Source organism: Heterodontus francisci, chromosome 8 (genome assembly GCF_036365525.1).
Source record: "Heterodontus francisci isolate sHetFra1 chromosome 8, sHetFra1.hap1, whole genome shotgun sequence".
In the NCBI taxonomy this organism is placed as follows: domain Eukaryota; kingdom Metazoa; phylum Chordata; class Chondrichthyes; order Heterodontiformes; family Heterodontidae; genus Heterodontus; species Heterodontus francisci.
The window spans coordinates 17,761,942-17,781,482 of NC_090378.1; the positions used below are offsets into that span (position 1 = coordinate 17,761,942).

The 19,541-nt window shown below is 40.7% G+C and overlaps 1 protein-coding gene across 2 annotated transcripts in view; it reads left to right on the forward strand.

The window, feature by feature from the left end:
* The window catches only part of LOC137372668 (endophilin-B1-like), a 41,715-nt gene extending 23,264 nt beyond the window's left edge, over positions 1-18,451 (forward strand). Inside the window, exons 5-10 of one of the 2 annotated variants that reach the window (XM_068036710.1) lie at positions 435-527; positions 10,758-10,781; positions 12,540-12,629; positions 12,864-12,964; positions 15,392-15,623; positions 17,874-18,451. In XM_068036710.1, coding sequence (XP_067892811.1) covers positions 435-527; positions 10,758-10,781; positions 12,540-12,629; positions 12,864-12,964; positions 15,392-15,623; positions 17,874-17,981 — 648 coding nt within the window. In that variant the 3' untranslated portion in view covers positions 17,982-18,451. The remainder of the gene's footprint in view (positions 1-434; positions 528-10,757; positions 10,782-12,539; positions 12,630-12,863; positions 12,965-15,391; positions 15,624-17,873) is intronic. The other variant, XM_068036711.1, reaches the window with a different exon arrangement.
* The last annotated feature ends 1,090 nt before the right edge of the window (positions 18,452-19,541 follow it).

Below are 19,541 nucleotides of genomic sequence, written 5' to 3' on the forward strand. Positions count from 1 at the left end.
AGAATTAAGCAATTGCAGTTGGCAATTTTCTCCCATCTTGTCCAGTTGCTGTCAGTAAAACATGTAACAGGCATAACTAGCTAGAAATGTGACATGGAAACCTTAACTGAATTTTCCCCTTTGGAACCTGCAGATGTTTAGACTAATTGTAACATCTGTTGCAACCCCAGCTAACTCAGCACAAATGTGCAGCCTTCTCTTCTTTGTGACTCAATTGCACATTTCTTCTTGTAGCCATTCAGTTTTAGTAGCTAGCTTATTCAGTGTTGTGTCTGACACTGAGTTTGAGGGTGAAGAACGGCTGTGTAGACCAGCTGTTTTCTACATCAACATTAACAGAGTGAGAAGACAGCTCTGGTTGTGCACTGAACAGTTTGTTTCAATTAGAATTATGTTTTAAGACGTTAATGTTCAGGATCAATTGATGCTTTCAGAAAGAACGTAAACTCTTGCAGAATAAAAGACTGGATTTAGATGCAGCAAAAGCAAGACTGAAGAAGGCAAAAGTCTCAGAGGCCCGGTCAGCGGTAAGTAAAGCACATAACTTGTGTAATTCAGTGCGTAACCTATTATATGTTGCCTGATGTAACTTTCAAGTCCAGGTCTACTTTGACGAAAAGCTCCCAACTACTGATGCCTTGTTGTATGCATTAAAAATAATTTGGAAATTTGAATATGAAACAAATACAAATGATCTCAGGAAATAAATAATCTTAAGTCCAATTTTTGTATGGCAACAGGTAATTTGTTTTGTAAGTTTAAGCATGCAAATTGGGAGAGCTGTCCCACTGATAGTCAAGCAACAGCCTGACATAATCATACTCATGGAATCATACCTTACAGACAATGTCCGACACACCACCATCACCATCCTGGGTATGTCCTGTCCCACCGGCAGGGCAGACCCACAAGAGGTGGTGGCACAGTGGTATACAGTTGGGACGGAGTTGCCCTGGGAGTCCTCAGCAGTGACTTCGGAACCCATGAAGTCTCATGGCGTCAGGTCAATCATGGGCATGGAAACCTCCAGCTGATTCCACCTACTGCCATCCCCTGCCCCCGCTGCTTCCCGGCTGATGAATCACAATTGGAAGAAGCACTGAGGGTGGCAAGTGCACAGAATGTACTCTGGGTGGGGGACTTCAATGTCCATCACCAAGAGTGGCTCAGTAGCACCACTACTGACCGAGCTGGCCGAGACCTAAAGGACATAGCTGCTAGACTGGGTCTGTAACAGGTGATGAAGGAACTAACGAGGGAAAAAACCTACTTGACCTTGTCCTCACCGATCTACCTGTCGCAATGTGTTGATGACAGTATTGGTAGGAGTGACCACCGCACAGGTGGAGACGAAGTACCGTCTTCACATTGAGGATACCCACCATCGTGTTGTGTGGCCCTGCCACCATGCTAAGTGAGAGATTTCAAACAGATCTAGCACTGTGGGCCATCAGCAGCAGCAGAAACGTATTCAACCACAATCTGTAACCTCCACTCTACCATTACCATCTATCCAGGGGACCAACCCTGGTTCAATGAAGAGTGCAGGCAGGCATACTAGTTGTCACCCTGGTGAAGGTACAATGCAGGACTACTTGCATGCCAAACAGAAGCAGCATGCGATAGACAGGTCTAAGTGATCCCACAACCAACGGATCAGATCTAAGCTCTGCAGTCCTGCACATCCAGTCATGAATGGTGGTGGACAATTAAACAACCAACAGGTGGAGGAGGCTGCACAAATATCCCCTTCCTCAATGATGGGGGAGCCCAGCACATCAGTGCAAAAGACGAGGCTGAAGCATTTGCATCCATCTCCGCCTCCTTCTGAAGTCCCCAGCATCACAAAAGTGCCAGTCTTCAGTCAATCCGATTCACTCCACATGATATCAAGAAATGGCTGAAGGCACTGGATACTGCAAAGGCTATGGACCCTGGCAACATCCCAGCAATAGTACTGAAGACGTGCTCCAGAACTAGCTGCATCCCTAGCCAAGATGTTCCAGTACAGCTACAACACTGGCATCTACCCGGCAATGTGGAAAATGATTCCACCTACTGCCATCCTGTGCACAAAAAGCAGAACAAATCCAACCCAGCCAATTACAGTCTACTCTTGATCATCAGCAAAGTGATAGGGATCATTAACATTGCTATCAAGCAGCACTTACTCAGCAATAACTGGGGGGATTTGAGAAAGCATTTTTTCACCCAGAGGGTGGTTGGAATCTGGAACGCACTGCCTGAAGAGGTGGTGGAGGCAGGAACCCTCAACATTTAAGAAGTATTTAGATGAGCACTTGAAATGCCATAGCATACAAGGCTACGGGCCAAGTGCAAGAATATGGGATTAGAATAGTTGGGTGCCGTATGGCTGGCACAGACAGGATGGGCCAAAGGGCCTGTTTCTGTGCTGTATGACTCTAATAACCTGCTCAGTGACGCTTAGTTTGGGTTTTGCCAGGGCCACACAGCTCCTGACCTCATAACAGCCTTGCTCCAAACATGGGCAAAAGAGCTGAACTCAAGAGGTGAGAGTGACTGCCCTTGACATCAAGGCAGCAACAAGTATGGCATCAAGGAGCCCTAGCAAAACTGGGGTCAATGGAAATCGGGGAAAATTCTCCACTGGTTGTAGTCATTCCTAGCACAAAGGAAGATGGTTGTTGTTGGAGGTCGATCATCTCAGCTCCAGGACATCTTTGCAATAATTCCTCAGGGTAGTGTCCTAGGCCCAACCATCTCCAGTTGCTTCATCATAAGGTCAGAAGTGGGGATGTTTGCTGATTGCGCAGTGTTCAGCACCACTCATGACTCCTCAGATAATGAAGCAGCCCGTGTCTAGATGCAGCAAGACCTGGACAATATCATGGGCTGATAAGTGGCAAGTACCATTTGTGCCACATAAGTGCCAGGCAATGCCCATTTTACACGAGAGAATCTAACCATCTCCCCTTGATGTTCAATGTAGCATCGCTGAATCCTCTCAACATTCTGGGGGGGTTATCACGACAAGAAACTGAACTAGACCAGCCACATGCATACTGTAGCTACAAGAGCAGGTCTGCGGCAAGTGACACACCACCTGTCACCCCAAAGCCTGTCCACCATCTACAAGGCCCAAATCAGGATTGTGATGCGATACTCTCCACTTGCCTGGATGGGTGCAGCTCCAACAACACTCAAGAAGCTCAGCACTATACAGGACAAAGCAGCCTGCTTGATTGGCATCCCATCCACCACCTTCAACATTCGCTCCGTCCAAAAGTGAACGCACAGTGGCAGCAATGTGTACCATCTAGAAGATGCACTGCAGCAACTCACCAAACCTCCTTCCAAACCTGGAGGAGGAGACCTCTACCACCTGGAAGGAGTAGAGCAGCAGATACGTGAGGACACCACCACCTGCAAGTTCCCCTCCAAGTCACAGACCATGCTGACTTGGAATTATATCGCTGTTCTTTTGCTGTAGCTGGGTCAAAATCCTGGAACTCCCTTCCTAACAGCAGTGGGGTGTGCCTACACCCCAAGGACTGCAGCGGTTCAAGAAGGTGGCTCACCACCACCTTCTCAAGGGCAATTAGGGATGGGCAATAAATGCTGGCCTAGCCAGCGACACCCACATCCCATGAATGAATTAAGAAAAAGAGATAGTGAATTGTGATACCTTTCATCTGTGCAAAGTTTTAAGTTAATATCAAGTTAATGTTTTAAGTAACTGATTCAAAGTATAAGAATGGATTTCTCTTAAAGACATTGGGATTATTTTTCTATTGTGTAAATATAGTACTACTGGAGATGTTTAGCATACAGTGAACAATTTTGGTGTCCGCCCTCGCTCGGTGGTAGCATTCTCACCTCTGAGTCGGAAGGTTGAGAGTTCAAGTCCCACTATAGGGGCTTAAGTACAAAACCTAGTGCAGTATTGAGCGAGTGCTGCACCCTTAAAAGTTGTTGTGTTTCAGATGAGATGTTAAACTGAGGGCCCCATCTGCCCCCTGAGGTAAAAGATCCTATAGCACTATTTTGAAGAAGTGCAGGGAAGTTTCCTCCAGTGTCCTGGCCTATATTCATCCCTCAATCAGCATCACTAAGCAGATCAACTAGTATCATTGCTGTTTGTGGAACCTTACAGTATGCAAATTGGCTACTGCATTTCCTACATTACAACAGTGGCTGCACTTACTTGAAAAGTACTTCATTGCTGTAAAGTGCTTTAAGGACGTCCTGAGTTTATGAAAGATGCCATATAAATGCACAATGTCTTCCAATGCACAAATAATGTGCAGATACACCATGAAGTGCTGCCAGATGCAGCTTCAGTGTCTATTCTGTTTCGTTCCCACTCTGAGCTGTGCAGAGCAAAAGTTGTAGGGACATGGAGAATCGGAGGGGCGCGTCATGTCTAGATGGTCCCAAGCTGGCCATTTGCTTCCCCTCCAGCAGAAGCATCGGGACCAGATGGACTAAAGATAGGGATGATTTGCAAACAAAAGTTAAGTGTGACCTTGGGTAGCAGGGTTTGAATTGCAGTGTACCTCACACTTTAGTATATTCATTATAAACTGTCTTGTCTCCATGCATTGAGTTTTGTATCTTTTTTCAATCAAGATAATTTTGCAAACCAAGTTTATGAAACTTTATGTAATGTAGCCCTTTAATCCCTAGTATCGTTCTGGTGAATTTGGCAGAGCAGGCTTGAGGGGCTGAATGGCCTGCTCCTGCTAATAAGTCCTATGTTCTGTAACCCCTTCAAGGCCTTACTTTTGGTGCCAGAAACTGAACATACTCCCAATGGGGTCTGATCAAGCCTTTATACAACTGAAGCATTGCTTCCTCCCTTTTATATTCGAGCCAAGTTGAGGTAAAGGCCAAATTCCATTAGCCTTTTTTTGTACCTGTGCACTAACTTATCGTGATCTGTCCATGTAGATGCCCAAATCCCTTTGCTGCTCCACAGTTCCTAGTTTCTCACCACTAAAATGATATTCCCATTTGTCTGTCTTAGATTCAAAATGGATGACCTCTTGCTAATCCCTGAGACATTTAGATTTTGCAGTGGCTAATTGAACCCAAGTTCAGCTGAAACTCTAATGTGAAGGAGTGTATGAAGAAGTATAGTCTGGGTACTGTGGAAGGCCCTGTAATGAAGCACTTTAGAAAAATCCAAGGATAATTCGTAACTCAAGTTGCAATGGATGCATGTAATGCTTGTGCTACAGTCCTTGAAATTACTGGATTTTTGGCCTTCACTGCACACGTACGGGTAAACTGGGTGGGGGTAGACGAAGAGAGGAGAAAGCGTGTTGATCTTCCTTGGCAGAGATCAGTGCATGGCAGAGAGAAGAGAAAGATACAGAAACGAGATTCCAAGAGGTTTTTCAGATGACATTTGCCACATATAAAGATTCAATTTTTCTTCTGCCTGCTACATGTCTCACTATTTTGGACATGCTATATAAGGATTAGCTGTATCACTTGGTACAGAAACTTGCACTTGTAGCACCTTTAACATAGCAAAATGTCCTGGTGGATAGGGAAATGTAATGGAGTGAGCAGTCACCCAGGAATAGGTCGAACTGTTGGTGGAGGTGACTGAAAGGTGGTCTTCACAAAAAATAGTTTTGCTAGGTTTTTGGAAGGTGGGAGATCCAGAATCCAGGGATTTAATGAAGCAACGAAGGGAAGAGAAAGGAAAAATGCAGTAGGTCATAGTTCGAGTGAAGTATAGGAACTGGGGGATGCAGGGCTGGAGAAAGCTGCAGAGATAGGCCATGGGGGCGATTTGTAAATGAGGATAACCATTTTGAATTTCTCACATTCAAGATGGGAAGTCACTGGAGGTCAGATGATGCAGGAGCTAGCCCTAATCGCATGACTAAAAGTGAAGTCACTTAGGTTGAAGGAAAATAGAATCTTTCCAATTGACAGCAATTTTCCAGTCATGTTAGATGCCAGTTGTATCTATGCACATTTTATTAAACTTTGGTGTCCTCATTGCTGTGATAGGTAAATATGGAAAAAGCTGTCTCGAACTTAAAATTCTGCTGTCCATTTACTTCAATTGTTACGGATCAACCCATTTAAGAAGTCCAATGATCCAGCGAGTGTTCCTTAAAAGTGTTACTGACTAGTACGACCTTTGGAGTGGGTAGTTCAGTGAGTTGATATGGTATTGTTTCATCTCTACAGTCTGTATTAGAATTCATCTCTGGCTGATTGACGAAAGCCTTTTTCCTTCTGTGTCCAAAACTTATTCAAGACCCTGTAGAGCCAAGAGTTTCCAGCAGAAAGCAGAGGTTTAAGCTTTGCAGTCCAGATAGAAGACAGTTTAAAGGGACCTCAATGAAGTATAAAACAAATAGCATAGATTGGTTTGGTAAATACAGATTATTTCTTCAGCAGGACCAAGGATATAGAGGGAAATTAATGAAAAGTAAATTGAGAACAAATAGCAGGCAATACACATTTACTCTAGAGTGAAAAATATTTGGTATAATCTACCAAGCGAGGTAATAGAAGCAAAGACATTAGGAATATTTTAAAGCGTATTTAGATTCCAACAGTGCAGTCATAATACTTGAGGGATGAGACTTGATGAGTCTAAGTCTCTGACTTTTGTTGCATTTTATTAGATTTTAGTAATGCTGGACTATATGGGAAATAGGAATTGCTGATGCAGTGTAGGTTTTTTTTAATCTGAAGATTAAAGCATGTGGTTGGAGCACAGTAGAGACCAGTCTGCACTTGATGCATGCTCTACCTGACCTGGAAGTGTTTAGCCCTGATGAAAAACATTCCATTTCTCAACAACAGCATCTTTCACCTTCAGTGCTGAGGTTAAACAAAAACGCTACAATTTCGATACTGAATAATGGCTTAAGTTATGACAGAAGCTTAACTGCATTAGTGGGAGGTGAACAATAGTTTTAAAATGTTAATTGACGAATGGTCAAAGGGTAATAGATCTGTAATCATGGTGTGATTTTTATTTTGACATTACATCGATCAGAGTGATGTATTTATGTATATTTTACCTTTAATGTGAATGAGGATGCTGCAATTTAATTCCATTGATTGCATTTTATAGTAGCTGCATGCAGCTAGTTCGGGCCCAGACCATGATGAAATCTGGGTTAACACCTTAACACAAGGCTAATCAGCGCATTGACCTAAGTATACAGATCACTGGTTCTGGGAAGTTGGCAGATGTCAGTTACCAAAGCAGTCAGGATGCTAATAAGTATCCTGGGACTAAGCAGAGAAAAAAATCAGCTGGTTACCACGCCAGATTGTTATCGCCTTCTGATTGTGAATGACTGTTTGTTTGAGAAGAGAGTCGGGCTTGGCTCTGATGCCCTCCAGTCAAATAGCTGGCCAGTGCTCACCATTTAGGTTCACATGAATGACTAGTTGGGCAAGGTACTGCCACTTGTGGAACTCTACCCAGCAAGCATTAATGCCTCAGATGAGAAAATAAATTTGACAGTTTCTAAAACAGCACATAATTATGCCATACGATATAAAAATTACATTCTTAGGACTTCTGACTCCACTGTCCATTTAAAACATTCAGTAATTTACAGTGTGCACCTCTTCAACTTTACAGCTTAAGCTATTGCAGTTGGCTAATATGAATGTCTCTTGTCCTTATCTACTTTACCTGAATGTTCTAGCAACTAAACGCTTGTGAGGCTGAAGGAGACAACTTTATGGTAAATTTCTCTTACATGCTCAACTTGCTGCATGTAACATGGCTGAAGGTTTGTTAGCCTTGTGTGTTTTGACTTTATATTTGAATGCTTACTCTTGCTATCACAGCCCAAGGTGATCCTGAGTTGACAAGATTGTACTTGTTACCTCCGGTAAACTGATAAGATAGATTCAAAGTAGAAATTCTCTCATTTTGAAGTGTTTGTTCTCCTATTTTACTGGACTTTATTCTAGTTTTTTTTTTTGTTTTTTCCTTGGGGTTCAATATTTTAACTTGTCTTCCTCTCTAACATTATATGCCTCCAGTATTTCTGTGGGTGGGTTTGTGCATTTCAGCCCTAAGGTGCTACAGTGAGTAGAGAATGTTGAAATGAAGCTTTCTACTTCTCATATGCACTACATTTTGAGGTGTCTCTAAATATTAAGCTGATTCCACAATTCCCAAACGTGTATATGCAAGCATTTGTTTTAGGATTGAGCGGCAAAATCTACTTTTTGTTTTGTCCTGCTAAAAGAATTTCATTTTTATTTTAATTCTAAGTCGTATGTTCTGGCTGTAATTGAGTGAATGCCTTTTGATAGCAAGGGGAGGTATAGCTGTCTTTGTTGTGTTTATTCCATCACCATTTCTGACCCTCCATGTCTTCTGAAATTGTATAATTTTGGTATTCTGTAATTATATAATTTTGGTATTAACCCTTTCAGTACTGCATGTTCTCATCAAATTTTCTTAAACATTTGCAAAAGTTGCTCACAAAAAATATTACCAGCATTGGAGTCATGTGCAAAATTAAAATATTCACTATCTTTTGGAGAGCCTGTGATTTTTGGTCATCCTTGACTGTACTGAAGGAGGTTTTTAACTAGAAATAAGACATGAAGTTTAGCTCTTTAGTCACAAAGTATGGACAAAGCTATGCTTAAGTATCTGCAATTCAAAGTGAAAACATTTTGCATTGCACTGTTTTAAATTTTTGATCTAACCCAACTGCTGCCTAAAACTGACAGCAGTTCTTGATGGCCTTTTGGGTGTATCAGTAAGATTGTTTAACATTACTCCTCAAATGCTTTTTGATTTCTACACATAGTGGAAACTGTTAGCAAGAAATCTAGTGGTGAATGTAGCAGGTTTTTTTTTGCCTCCCTTCAGAATTGTCATGCTGGATCCCTTTCCTGGGGTTGTGGCAAAACTGCTTTGGATCTCACAGCTATAAAATCTTTAACAGCAACCAGGTCACTGCTACTTCCCCTCGCTGAAACGCTCAACTATCCCACTGGAGGATATACTATCACACTGTTGCAAGCCTTGCATGTTTCCCAAAGTTACTTTTTAACCATGTTTTATTGCTTACTGTCAGCTAGTGTTTGCTGGGAGGGAAATGAGTTTTTACAAGTTGTCTGTACCTCCCTGTAGAAAATGCCACTTCTCTGTTTGCTGCCTCTCTGCTTGCCTTCCTGCTTTGTGGACAGCTGGCTAAGACTGAAAATTTGCTGTGTAAACATATAAACCCACATGTTGTAACACTGTGGTGTAATGTTATCAGCATTTATACTCTGAATGAAGTGCTTCAATGCACTACCTGTAAAATAGTTGTCAGTATTACATAAAATCTACAGCACAATAATGGGCCATTTGGCCCAACTGATCTAAGCCAGAATTTGGACTCCACATGAGCCTTCGCTCATTCTAATTACCTCTTCCCATGCTGCCCCCCTTCTATTCCCTCATAAATGCAGCATGCTGTCTGCTTGAACCACTCCATGTGCCAGAATATTCTACATTCTCACCACACATGTAAAGAAATTCCTCCTAAAATCTTTGTTTTGCTAGTGGTTATCTTATATTTATGCTCCTTTGTTATGGACTCACCAATAAGTACAATCAGTTTCTGCAGATCCACCATATCCAATCCTTTCATAACTGTATTGGTATTTAATTTCTAAATTTTTTTGACATCACTAACTATCTTGAAGTCTTCATTATTGGTTTGTTGACTTAGGCAACTATTGAGAGATCAGTGGTATACTTCATAATTTCAAGAGATGCTACTGAGAGTTCTGAACAGCTGTTTAGGAATTCTTGAAATATGTTTTGATGAGGCAGTAGTATTCAGGCTTTCAAACATTTTGACTCCTTTTCAACCGTTTGCCATAATTTTATGGTACAGAATAATTTTGTAATACTGACAGAGGCTTCTTGTACAGCATTGGACATTTTTAAAGGTTTCGCTTTGGAAGGCCCACCAAGATGGGAATTCAATTTCATTACCATTTTTGTGTTGGACAAGACCATGAGATAGCTGCCTCAGAGAGGATTCTCTTTGACAATAGGTATCTTCCTACAAGATCATTTGCTTGAACAAAAGAGATGATGGAAATCCATTGTCTGGGCCCATTCTCCCATTTATAGGAAGCTGGTGTGGTAAATCACAGCAGTTTAGATCGGGGATTTTTTTGAAGCCTCTGTTTACAGTGCTATCTGTCTTTGGGCACCCAGGCCTATAGTTTCTGCTTTCCATGCTATAGTGGATCTTCACTTTAGCATACTGTTATAATGTACACAGTCCTTGGTTCCTGAGAACTATTATGATGGGTATTAATATGCCTTACTGATTTTAGGCAATATTGAAGGTTTCCCTTTTTTGATACTTCAAAAGTAGGATTTTATTTGAATTTTCAAAATCTTGGAAAACAGAATTTTAGTATTTTGTTCAAAATATTCAGAATTTAGGAATCATGTCATTAAAAATTGAAAATAACCTAAATCAAAGTGTGACACAAGTGACGTGGATCATAGCTGAAGAGAATTTGGTGCTAACCTGAAGTTCAAAACTAGTGTTCAGTTTAAGAGCATGCAACAGTTGTGCTCCAGTTCAATTGATTTTTGTCTTCATGGGTATATTTCATTGTCATGTTTCCTGTGTTGTTGGGCAGTAATTAGCATAATACACCTGTATATCGATCATCAATTTTATATAAAATCTGTGCATTCCACAAATATATTGCAAATTAGTGACTTTGTTGTTTGTTTAAATGCTTAACAGCTTTGGGCAGAGGAGGTGACAAAAGTAAGTAAAAGTAAAGCTGTTTTCTTGTAGCAACAAACTTAAAACCTATAACGTGTTTAGGGCATAGTAACTTGGTGTGATTAATATTTGAATTGCTTTTCTTAAAAAAAGAATCTTGATCTGGTATTTGTGTAGCAGCCATTAGTAAATACTGACTTCAAATTATTTTGAAAACATACCAATAATTAGCTCTTTTAGGAAAAGGTAGTCCTGCTGTTGTAAAATGGCTTTCTCTTCCCAGTGCAGTATACTTGTAGCAGTGAAGGAGATTCAGGATGCATTGCGCAGAAATGCCCATATAATCACAACTGAATCCCTTGCCTTTTGGATTATAGGTCTGTGTCTCTTCCACGCCCCCTCTGATGTAGGTGAGCTGCACTGAAACATCTACCAATCTTATTGTTGAGTCAGGCATTAGTAGGCTGCATGAGAGTGGCATAAGCTTGACTTTGCTAAGGGCTAAAGTTGGGAATTTTCTGTTTGGGGGTGGGGGGGGAAGAAGAGAGAGAAAATCTGTTTTTGAGCACACTAACAAATAGCATCGACATACTAATTGTGTGCTGTACAATCTGATCTAATTTTGAAATTCTAAAATGGATTGCTATTCAACCTATTCCCTTCACTGCAACAGTTGTGATGTTGTGTAATTCAAAGGAATTGATGTAAAGTCAAGATGTGCACTTAGGGTTTTAATCGTGCTTGATAATCAAATTCTCAGTTATAGATACCCATGAGTTAGCATGTGTATGCAGTTTACTTCCACGCAATATAAGTAAAAATTGGAACTTGAAGCTATTTGTTCTGTACATATTTCTTTTGGACAAATCATTTTAATTGATTCTTAAAAGTGTAGTGTTATCCATGTTGACAGTGAACATTCCACAAAGTCTACAATAACTACATTTTAGATCAACGGTCTTTCAAATTTTTCAGTGTTGTGGAAATCCCTGCAAGGCTTGACTTTCTTCTGGGGGCCCCCCAAACTTGCAAAAGACAGTTATTTAAAGGAAAACTGTGCTATTATTGCGAAAACATTTATTAATATACAGAAACATTATTCTAGTCAGTGAAGTGCAGAAAGCTACAAAAATGTGGTAACTGATGGTTGAAACCCAAAAACCCATGGAGCCCCATTTGAAAGCTTGTGTTTTATGTAATGTTTCATATGATTAAAACAGCAGAAAAGTTTTTTTTTGTTATTGAATTTGTAATTGAGTAAAATGTGGAAAAACCTGTTAAGTGAATTAATATAAACTGTTAGAATTTTATTGCTAAGTTTGAGGGGACAGTCACCATTCATTTTTGCTCTTTAGTCAATTTCAAATTTATGCTTCTAAATACATATTTTTAATTTGCAATAAACTATATATTGGTTAATTGTACAGTCAGTTTGTTGAGCAAACATTTGTAGTAGTGGAGTCCAAGTGCAATTGTTGTCCTTCCATAACTCAAGCATTTAAAGATGTAACACAAGTCAATACTGTAAGTGTTTGGTTATTGCTGCCATCTTAATTTAAAATATTAAATCATAAGTTTTTTTATGTGGGGTGTTAATTGGTCAGGAAATAATTAGATTCTTACGTTTCTTATTAGATTATTGCACTGCTTTGTGGTTTAAGATTTTTTTTGGCAAGCAGAATTTTTTAGCTATTGTCTGATTTTTAAAAAGTAGAAATGCTTTTTCCCCCCACCAAAAGATATTTACTACTTCAAATGCCTGAACATTTATTTACTCCTGTGATGTATCCTCCTACACAGGCTGAACAGGAAATGCGGATTACACAAAGTGAATTTGACCGCCAAGCAGAGATCACAAGACTTCTGCTTGAAGGAATTAGCAGTACGCATGTAAGTCTCCTCACCCTTGTCACTGGCCTTACTGAATTGCTTATTCATTGTGCTGTAGTCTCATCCAGTGCCTGCTGATGTCCATTAACAACCATTTGCGAAAACCTGACTGGTAATTGCATGTACCATTTCATTCTAAGCGCGGTAATTTGTCTTTTAGCTCTTAGATGATTTAAAAACTAAATAGCCTGATTTAGTAACCTTTCACCAATGAATCTCTTCTCTCCCCCACAGGCGCATCACCTTCGTTGTCTGCATGACTACGTTGATGCCCAGTTGACATACTATGCTCAGTGTTACCAGTATATGGTTGATTTACAGAAGCAACTTGGAAGGTAATAAAGGATTTAGTTGGAAAAGCTCCTTTTCCCATTTAGTTGAAATTGAAGTCTTGAAATCCTCGTTGGGTCACGTGCAAAATTCAAGCTTGCTTTTCTGGTTCGGAAAGGCTGAAGAGAGGCTTTAACCATCCTTTTTGTTGACTGTGAGGATCTGTAAATTTGAGGTTTAGCTGCAGCCGAGGCTTCCCTGGGACTTTGCTGGAGAGGGAGAGAGAGACGTTCCTGCCTTGGAGTTCAGTTACTATCTGCTTTCTGAGGCTCAATTCACAAAATCATGTGATATGACCACCTCTTTGTATCTGAAACAGAATTTTTCGGAAGGATTTGTTGAAATGCAAAGTTCTCCTCTCAAGCTGTGCAAACATACTGAGAGAGAGAGAGAGATACAGCACTGAAACAGGCCCTTCGGCCCACCGAGTCTATACTGACCATCAACCACCCATTTATACTAATCCTACATTAATCCCATATTCTCTACCACATCCCCTCCTACATTAATCCCATATTCCCTACCTACACTAGGGGCAATCTTACAATGGCCAATTTACCTATCAACCTGCAAGTCTTTGGCGGTGGGAGGATACCGGAGCACCCGGCAGAAACCCATGTGGTCACAGGGAGAACTTGCAAACACCACACAGGCAGTACCCAGAACTGAACCCGGGTCGTTGGACCTGTGAGGCTGCGGTGCTAACCACTGCGCCGCCCCCTTGGTAGGGGGGCTTGGCTCTTTCAAAGTCAATGGGTGTCGATGGCTTTTGACGATCAACATCGACAAAACCATTCTAGGTAATTTAATCAGAGAGCACCTCTATTATTCTGGCTGGACTGGGTAATCACCTCTCTCTTCCGGGTGGGTCTTTAGTTTTTCCACATGCAAATTCTTAGTCATCTTGGCTGCTCTTCTGTTTTTTTAAAAAGTTATTTGAAACCATTTCAGTAAAGGTTTCAGGAAAAGTTCCATGTGACGAAATTAATATTTTCCGTTTGGCATATGGGATTTCCACCACACTTTATAAAACACTGATTCGGCCTCAACTGAAGTATTGTGTCCAATTCTGGGCACCACACTTTAGGAACGATGTGAAGGCATTAGAGAGGGTGCAGAAAGGATTTGAGAATTGTTCCAGGGGTGAGGGACATGAGCTATGTGGATAAATTGAAGAAGCTGGGGTTGTTCTAAGAGAATAGAAGTTTGAGAGGCGATTTGATAGAGGTTTTCAAAATCACAAGAGGTCTGGTCAGAATAGATAAGGAGAAACTGTTCGTTTTTCTGGAAGATTCGAGAACCAGAGGATACTGATTTAAGGTGAATGTCAAAAAAACCAAATGTGACGTGAGTGTGGTGGAGGCAGATTCAATTGTAGCTTTCAGAAAAGAATTGGATAATTACCTGAAGAGAGAAAATTTGCAGGGCTACGGGGAAAGGGTTGGACAAGTGGAGTTGCTCTTGCAGAGAGCCAGCATGGACACAACAAGCTGAAAGGCTTCCTTCTGTGATGTAACCATCCTATGCGCCTCTCTCTCTTTTTCTCTCTCTCTCTCTTTTTCTCTCTCTCTCTCTCTTTTTCTCTCTCTCTCTCTCTTTTTCTCTCTCTCTCTCTCTCTTTTTCTCTCTCTCTCTCTCTCTCTTTTTCTCTCTCTCTCTCTCTCTCTCTCATTCACAGTCAATGTTGACCACTCACTCTAGTCTCATTTTAAGTCATGGCCCCTCCTATCCCCCTCCCCCTCTCTCTCTCTCAGCCCCTTGTCCTCCCTGTGTCTCCTCCCCCCCCCCCCCCCCCCAACACTGATTCGCTCTCTCTCTCTCACTCGCTTAGCCCCTTGCCCTCCTTACTCTCCCTTAAAATATTGAAGACTCTATCGTTTTTGTTTTGTTGGAAATCATGACTCTCATTTAATGAAATGTTCTTTCAAACTGTTAGCACTTTACTAAGCGTATCCGTTGTTCAAGCAGTTCATTATTGTGTGGTCATTAGCAGGTCCATGTGATGTACATTAACATTTCATAAGACAAGATAATACAAGGATGGTCTGGGAGGTTTTGTTAATATGTTTGTTTTGATGTCAAAACAGCATAGATAATCTGGAATATGATCTGTAGCTGGGCTGATCTGATTACAGCTACAAGGGAGAACCTGTTCTAATATCTAACTCATCACTTGTGAGTTATGGTTAGCGCCATGAGCAAGAAATAGATTCAACGGTATGTTGCAAGTTAGACAGGCAAAATGATGTAAATCAAAATTTAATACAAAATATGTTGATACATGGCTTCTGGTGATGTCACTGATTTCCACTCTCCCACATTATTTGTTTTCCCTTGTGGCATCTTCCTGAAATACTGAATATTTAAAGGGGGTGATATACCTCCATATATTGTTGTTCCTCTGAATTAATGCTTAACATTTTATTTTCTAGTTTTCCAACCACATTTTCTTCCAACAACAGTCAGACTGCCTCAGCTTCCCTTTCACCTAATACTGTGCCCACGTGTTCTGCATCTTCAGTCCCGTTATGCATACCGAACTGTCCAATAGCCACAGCTGGTACCACTGACTATAAAGTGTCAACTAGTGGCACCAGAAAGGCACGAGTTCTTTACGATTACGATGCTGCAGACAGCAGTGAGTTGTCACTTTTGGCTGATGAGGTGAGTAATAAAGTGCCCAAGTGTGACTGCTGTGTTTATGAATCCACACTCTAATTGAACAGGGTTTCTCTATTTCATTATCTTGGCCCATACCCCATCTCTCCTGATAACAGATATTGCTCCATAGGGAGAGGTGGGCCTTTCATGCCTCATCCAAGTGACCATTATTCATTGGGAGCGGGTATCTTAACCTTTATTTGTTACTGTTTCTAACATAAGGATTTTGAGACTAGTTTTGGCATTTATACTGTTGCTAGACTGCTAGGGCCTCCTTAGTCTGTGTGGCTCAACTGATAAATGTCTTATTCAGCTGAACTTTCAAGGAACTGAGTAATTTTAATTGATCAAATTCGAGTGTCTAAATCACGCATCTGCCTGTCTCTGACTCAACTGGAGAGCAGTCAAAATATGGAGCTTAATTTTTCAGAGGGAAATTCCTAAAATGGTATCAAAGGATAGGGCGGATTGGGGGTACAAATTAAACTGATCTGAATTGATGGTGCTGTTCTTAACCCTTGGACATAACTTTCACTGCCATTCCCCTCCCGAATCCTTTCCTGTTTCTGCCTCACTGATTAGCTTTTTAGAGATAATTTGATAATTGCCATGGAATGCTCTCAACTTTACTTCAATTTTGTGTGTTTGAGATAGTAGTCCTGTATGATAATTATCTGTGACTAGTTAAGTGTAGAATGCGCAGTAAAACAGTGCTTAACAGCGTTTATTTTCTGAGATGTATGAGTATTTGTAACTGAAGTAATAGAGATTATTAAATTCTGAATGGTACTTCAGCATAAGCTGCTGCCTATAGAACTACATTTATAATTTGTTGAATACTGTAGAGCAAAGACAATTTGAACATAATTATTGATCTAACGCTTTACTGCACTTCCAACTATAACTGCATGGGAATATTAGGTACTCCAACTGAAATTTTGACATTTCTGGTAAACTCCGTATCCCAAAACTCTTGATTACACTCTTGGTTAGTCGTTCTGCATTCTAATTTTGAAGAATTGCCTGCAAGTGTGACCTTATTAGCCTACCCGCTTTTAACTTTAGCATCTCTCTGCCCATTACACCTCTACTAAGAAAACAGTGGGAGAAATTGGCTTCTTATCGACCTTATTTTAGTTCAGCAGCAAAAACCTATCTACAGTGCCTTTAGTGTAGAAAATATGCTGAGCCGGGCAGAAAAATGAGGATAAATAGATCAATGATCACTAAGCCATGAAAGGAGATTTTAAGAGATGAGAAAAGGAGAGACGGAGAGATTTAGAGCAGGAGTTCAAAGAGTAGCGCCAAAGCACCTGAAGGCTTCATTACTAGTTGTGGGCCAAAGACGGATGGGAATGCACAGAAGAGCAGAATCTGAGACGCAAGCATGCAGAAAGGGATACATGTCTAGAGGAAGTTCCAGATGTAATGTGACCCAAAGAGGGATTTGTGAAAGGTTAATTCTAAATCTTGGGTTGGGGCTTGGGAACCAGTGTCAGCTGCTGAGGGTGGGGTGATTTGGTGAACAGGACAGACAAAAGGCAGGTGAGTTTTAGATAATTTGAGGCTGATGGAAGGTGAAGGATGGGAAGCTACTGAGGAAGACATGAAAGAAATTGAGTCAGTGATGAAAAAGGTAAGTAAGCATTGCAGGCTTATAGTAGCAAGGGTATAGGGTGTTATGGAGGTGGACATATTTGGTCATGGTGATGGATATGGCATGTGGGGTCTGAAGGTCAGCACTCGGTGAAAAAGAACACCATGATCTGGTTCAACATGATCAAGTGGCTGAGAGTTGGGGTGGAAATGATAGTTAATTGTAACAGGTGTGGGCTGTTATGGATATTGTGCATTTAAGGAGGGGATTCTAGTGGAACAGAACTGCACCTGGTGTTTTAAATATCTTTTACAGATTATTATGTTGCATTGCTATGAGTATTTTATAAGAACATCTGTGCAAAAGTTCACTGTTTGATGTACAGACCTGTTGAATAAATATTCTTTGACACAATATCTAACCTTCAGCATACAGTGTTTATAGGTGGAATGTAATTTTAATTCCTGTTCTGTAATTTAGATGTTTCTCTCCACTTTCTCCCTCGCTCCCTCGCTTTTCAACCTTCTCTTTCCTCTCCCACTTTCCATTTTTCACCTAAGTCATTTTCCCCTCCCTCTTCCCCATGTTGCTTTCTTCTTTCAGCTCTCTTTTCTCTGCTACAACTAGTGGATTGATAGACCTGGTTTCTGTTTCAGGTAATAACAGTTTATAGTATCCCGGGAATGGACTCTGACTGGTTGATGGGTGAAAGAGGAAATCAGAAAGGAAAAGTTCCCATTACATATTTGGAGCTACTAAACTAAATGTGTATCTATCTGAGTCTTTCCTACTGGTTGTAATTGCAATATATTTAATTACAGCTAACTTTGTATAAAGGAATTTATGAAATGTCTTCCACACAAATGGTCCCTGAAATACTAGGGATCAGTTGAATTCCATGTATGGCAAAAGTTGCATGTTGGCCACAATGATCATCAAAGCGAATATATAAACCCTTGCTTTTGAAAACTTTGAATATTTTTGTGCCATGAATATTATTTGCTGCAAGATATCTGCTTCATTTTCTATTTAATATTTCATTAACTAAAATAACTTGCATACTTTAGTGGTTGGAAATGCATTTCTTAATTAAACCAACTTGAATACAAAGTCCGTGTATTTCTAAAACTTTCTTATTACCAGAAACGTGGAATTTAGCTTATAAATTACATGTGCTTGACTAAATGTTAAAGTTGATGTACAGCATTGTCAAAATAAAACAAATTGCCAAAAATCTTGTTTCTGTTATGATTTTGCTGCTTAGACTTGAGAACCACTGAAGTAGTACATTAAAGTGTCCTGTTAGTGAAGCCGTGGGGTTGTATGTGGTTTGGGTGAAAATGCTTAGAATGGACCACATTAAGAAATTTCTCCCTGCACTGGCTTCTTCAGTCCTATCCTTTCTGTTATAGGAAGCCACTGGCAGCACATGGCTGGCTAGCTGATTTTAAGAGGGGACACTGTGGTGTTTTCCTTTAGCTGGGGCCACTGGCCCTTTTATCGACACTGACCTCATTTGAAACCAAAGATACTTTGCTATCAGCCAAACTATTCGTCCTGGCATTGACTATTTCTAAAAGAATGGAGAAGTTGAGAGACAGCTACATTAATACTTCAGATTTCACCCCCTGGCAGTTCCATGATGCACCTGCCAAAAGGTAAGTGAGTTTTCTTTCAAACTTGAGCTCCTGGATCAAAACATCCCATGCAAGGTAGAGATATTTTTAAAATCAGGAACATTCAGTCCTCTAGAGTCATCACTGCTATCCCTAGTGCTAGCAGAAACTCGAGATGGAAAAGTGACACCATTGGGGAATGCTGTGCTCTTCGCTCAGTGATAGAGTGTCGTGTTGTGTGTCAAGCCAGAAAAGCTATGTAGACTTTGAGCTCTGTCACCAAGTTTTACACAATACTGGTATGTGATGGTTGGAATCAAGGTAGATGTTAGATTACTAGTGTCAGCTTATTTTGATTCTTCAACTTTCTTCCAGTGGTGCATGGTTGTGTGTTGCTCTGGTTATTGCTCTTAAGATCTCAGTGCGGCCTCCTCCAGGCAAAGAATGAAGGGTGCGGTTCCGAACAAAGTTTTGGGTGCGCTTGTGCTGATGAGTTTCTGTGAAACAGTTTCTGCCTCACCCTGACCCCAACAGTGTAAATTGTCTGACAGGGCCTGATCTAATTCTGGAAAGAAATGATCGATTCTATGGAGGGGCTTGTATCCTGCTCAAGCACCGCACGGTGTGATGTCAAACCTATTTTACTAAATGCTCCATTGAATTTCCTTTCTTAGCACTTTTTAATATCTGCCCCAATCAGTCAATTGC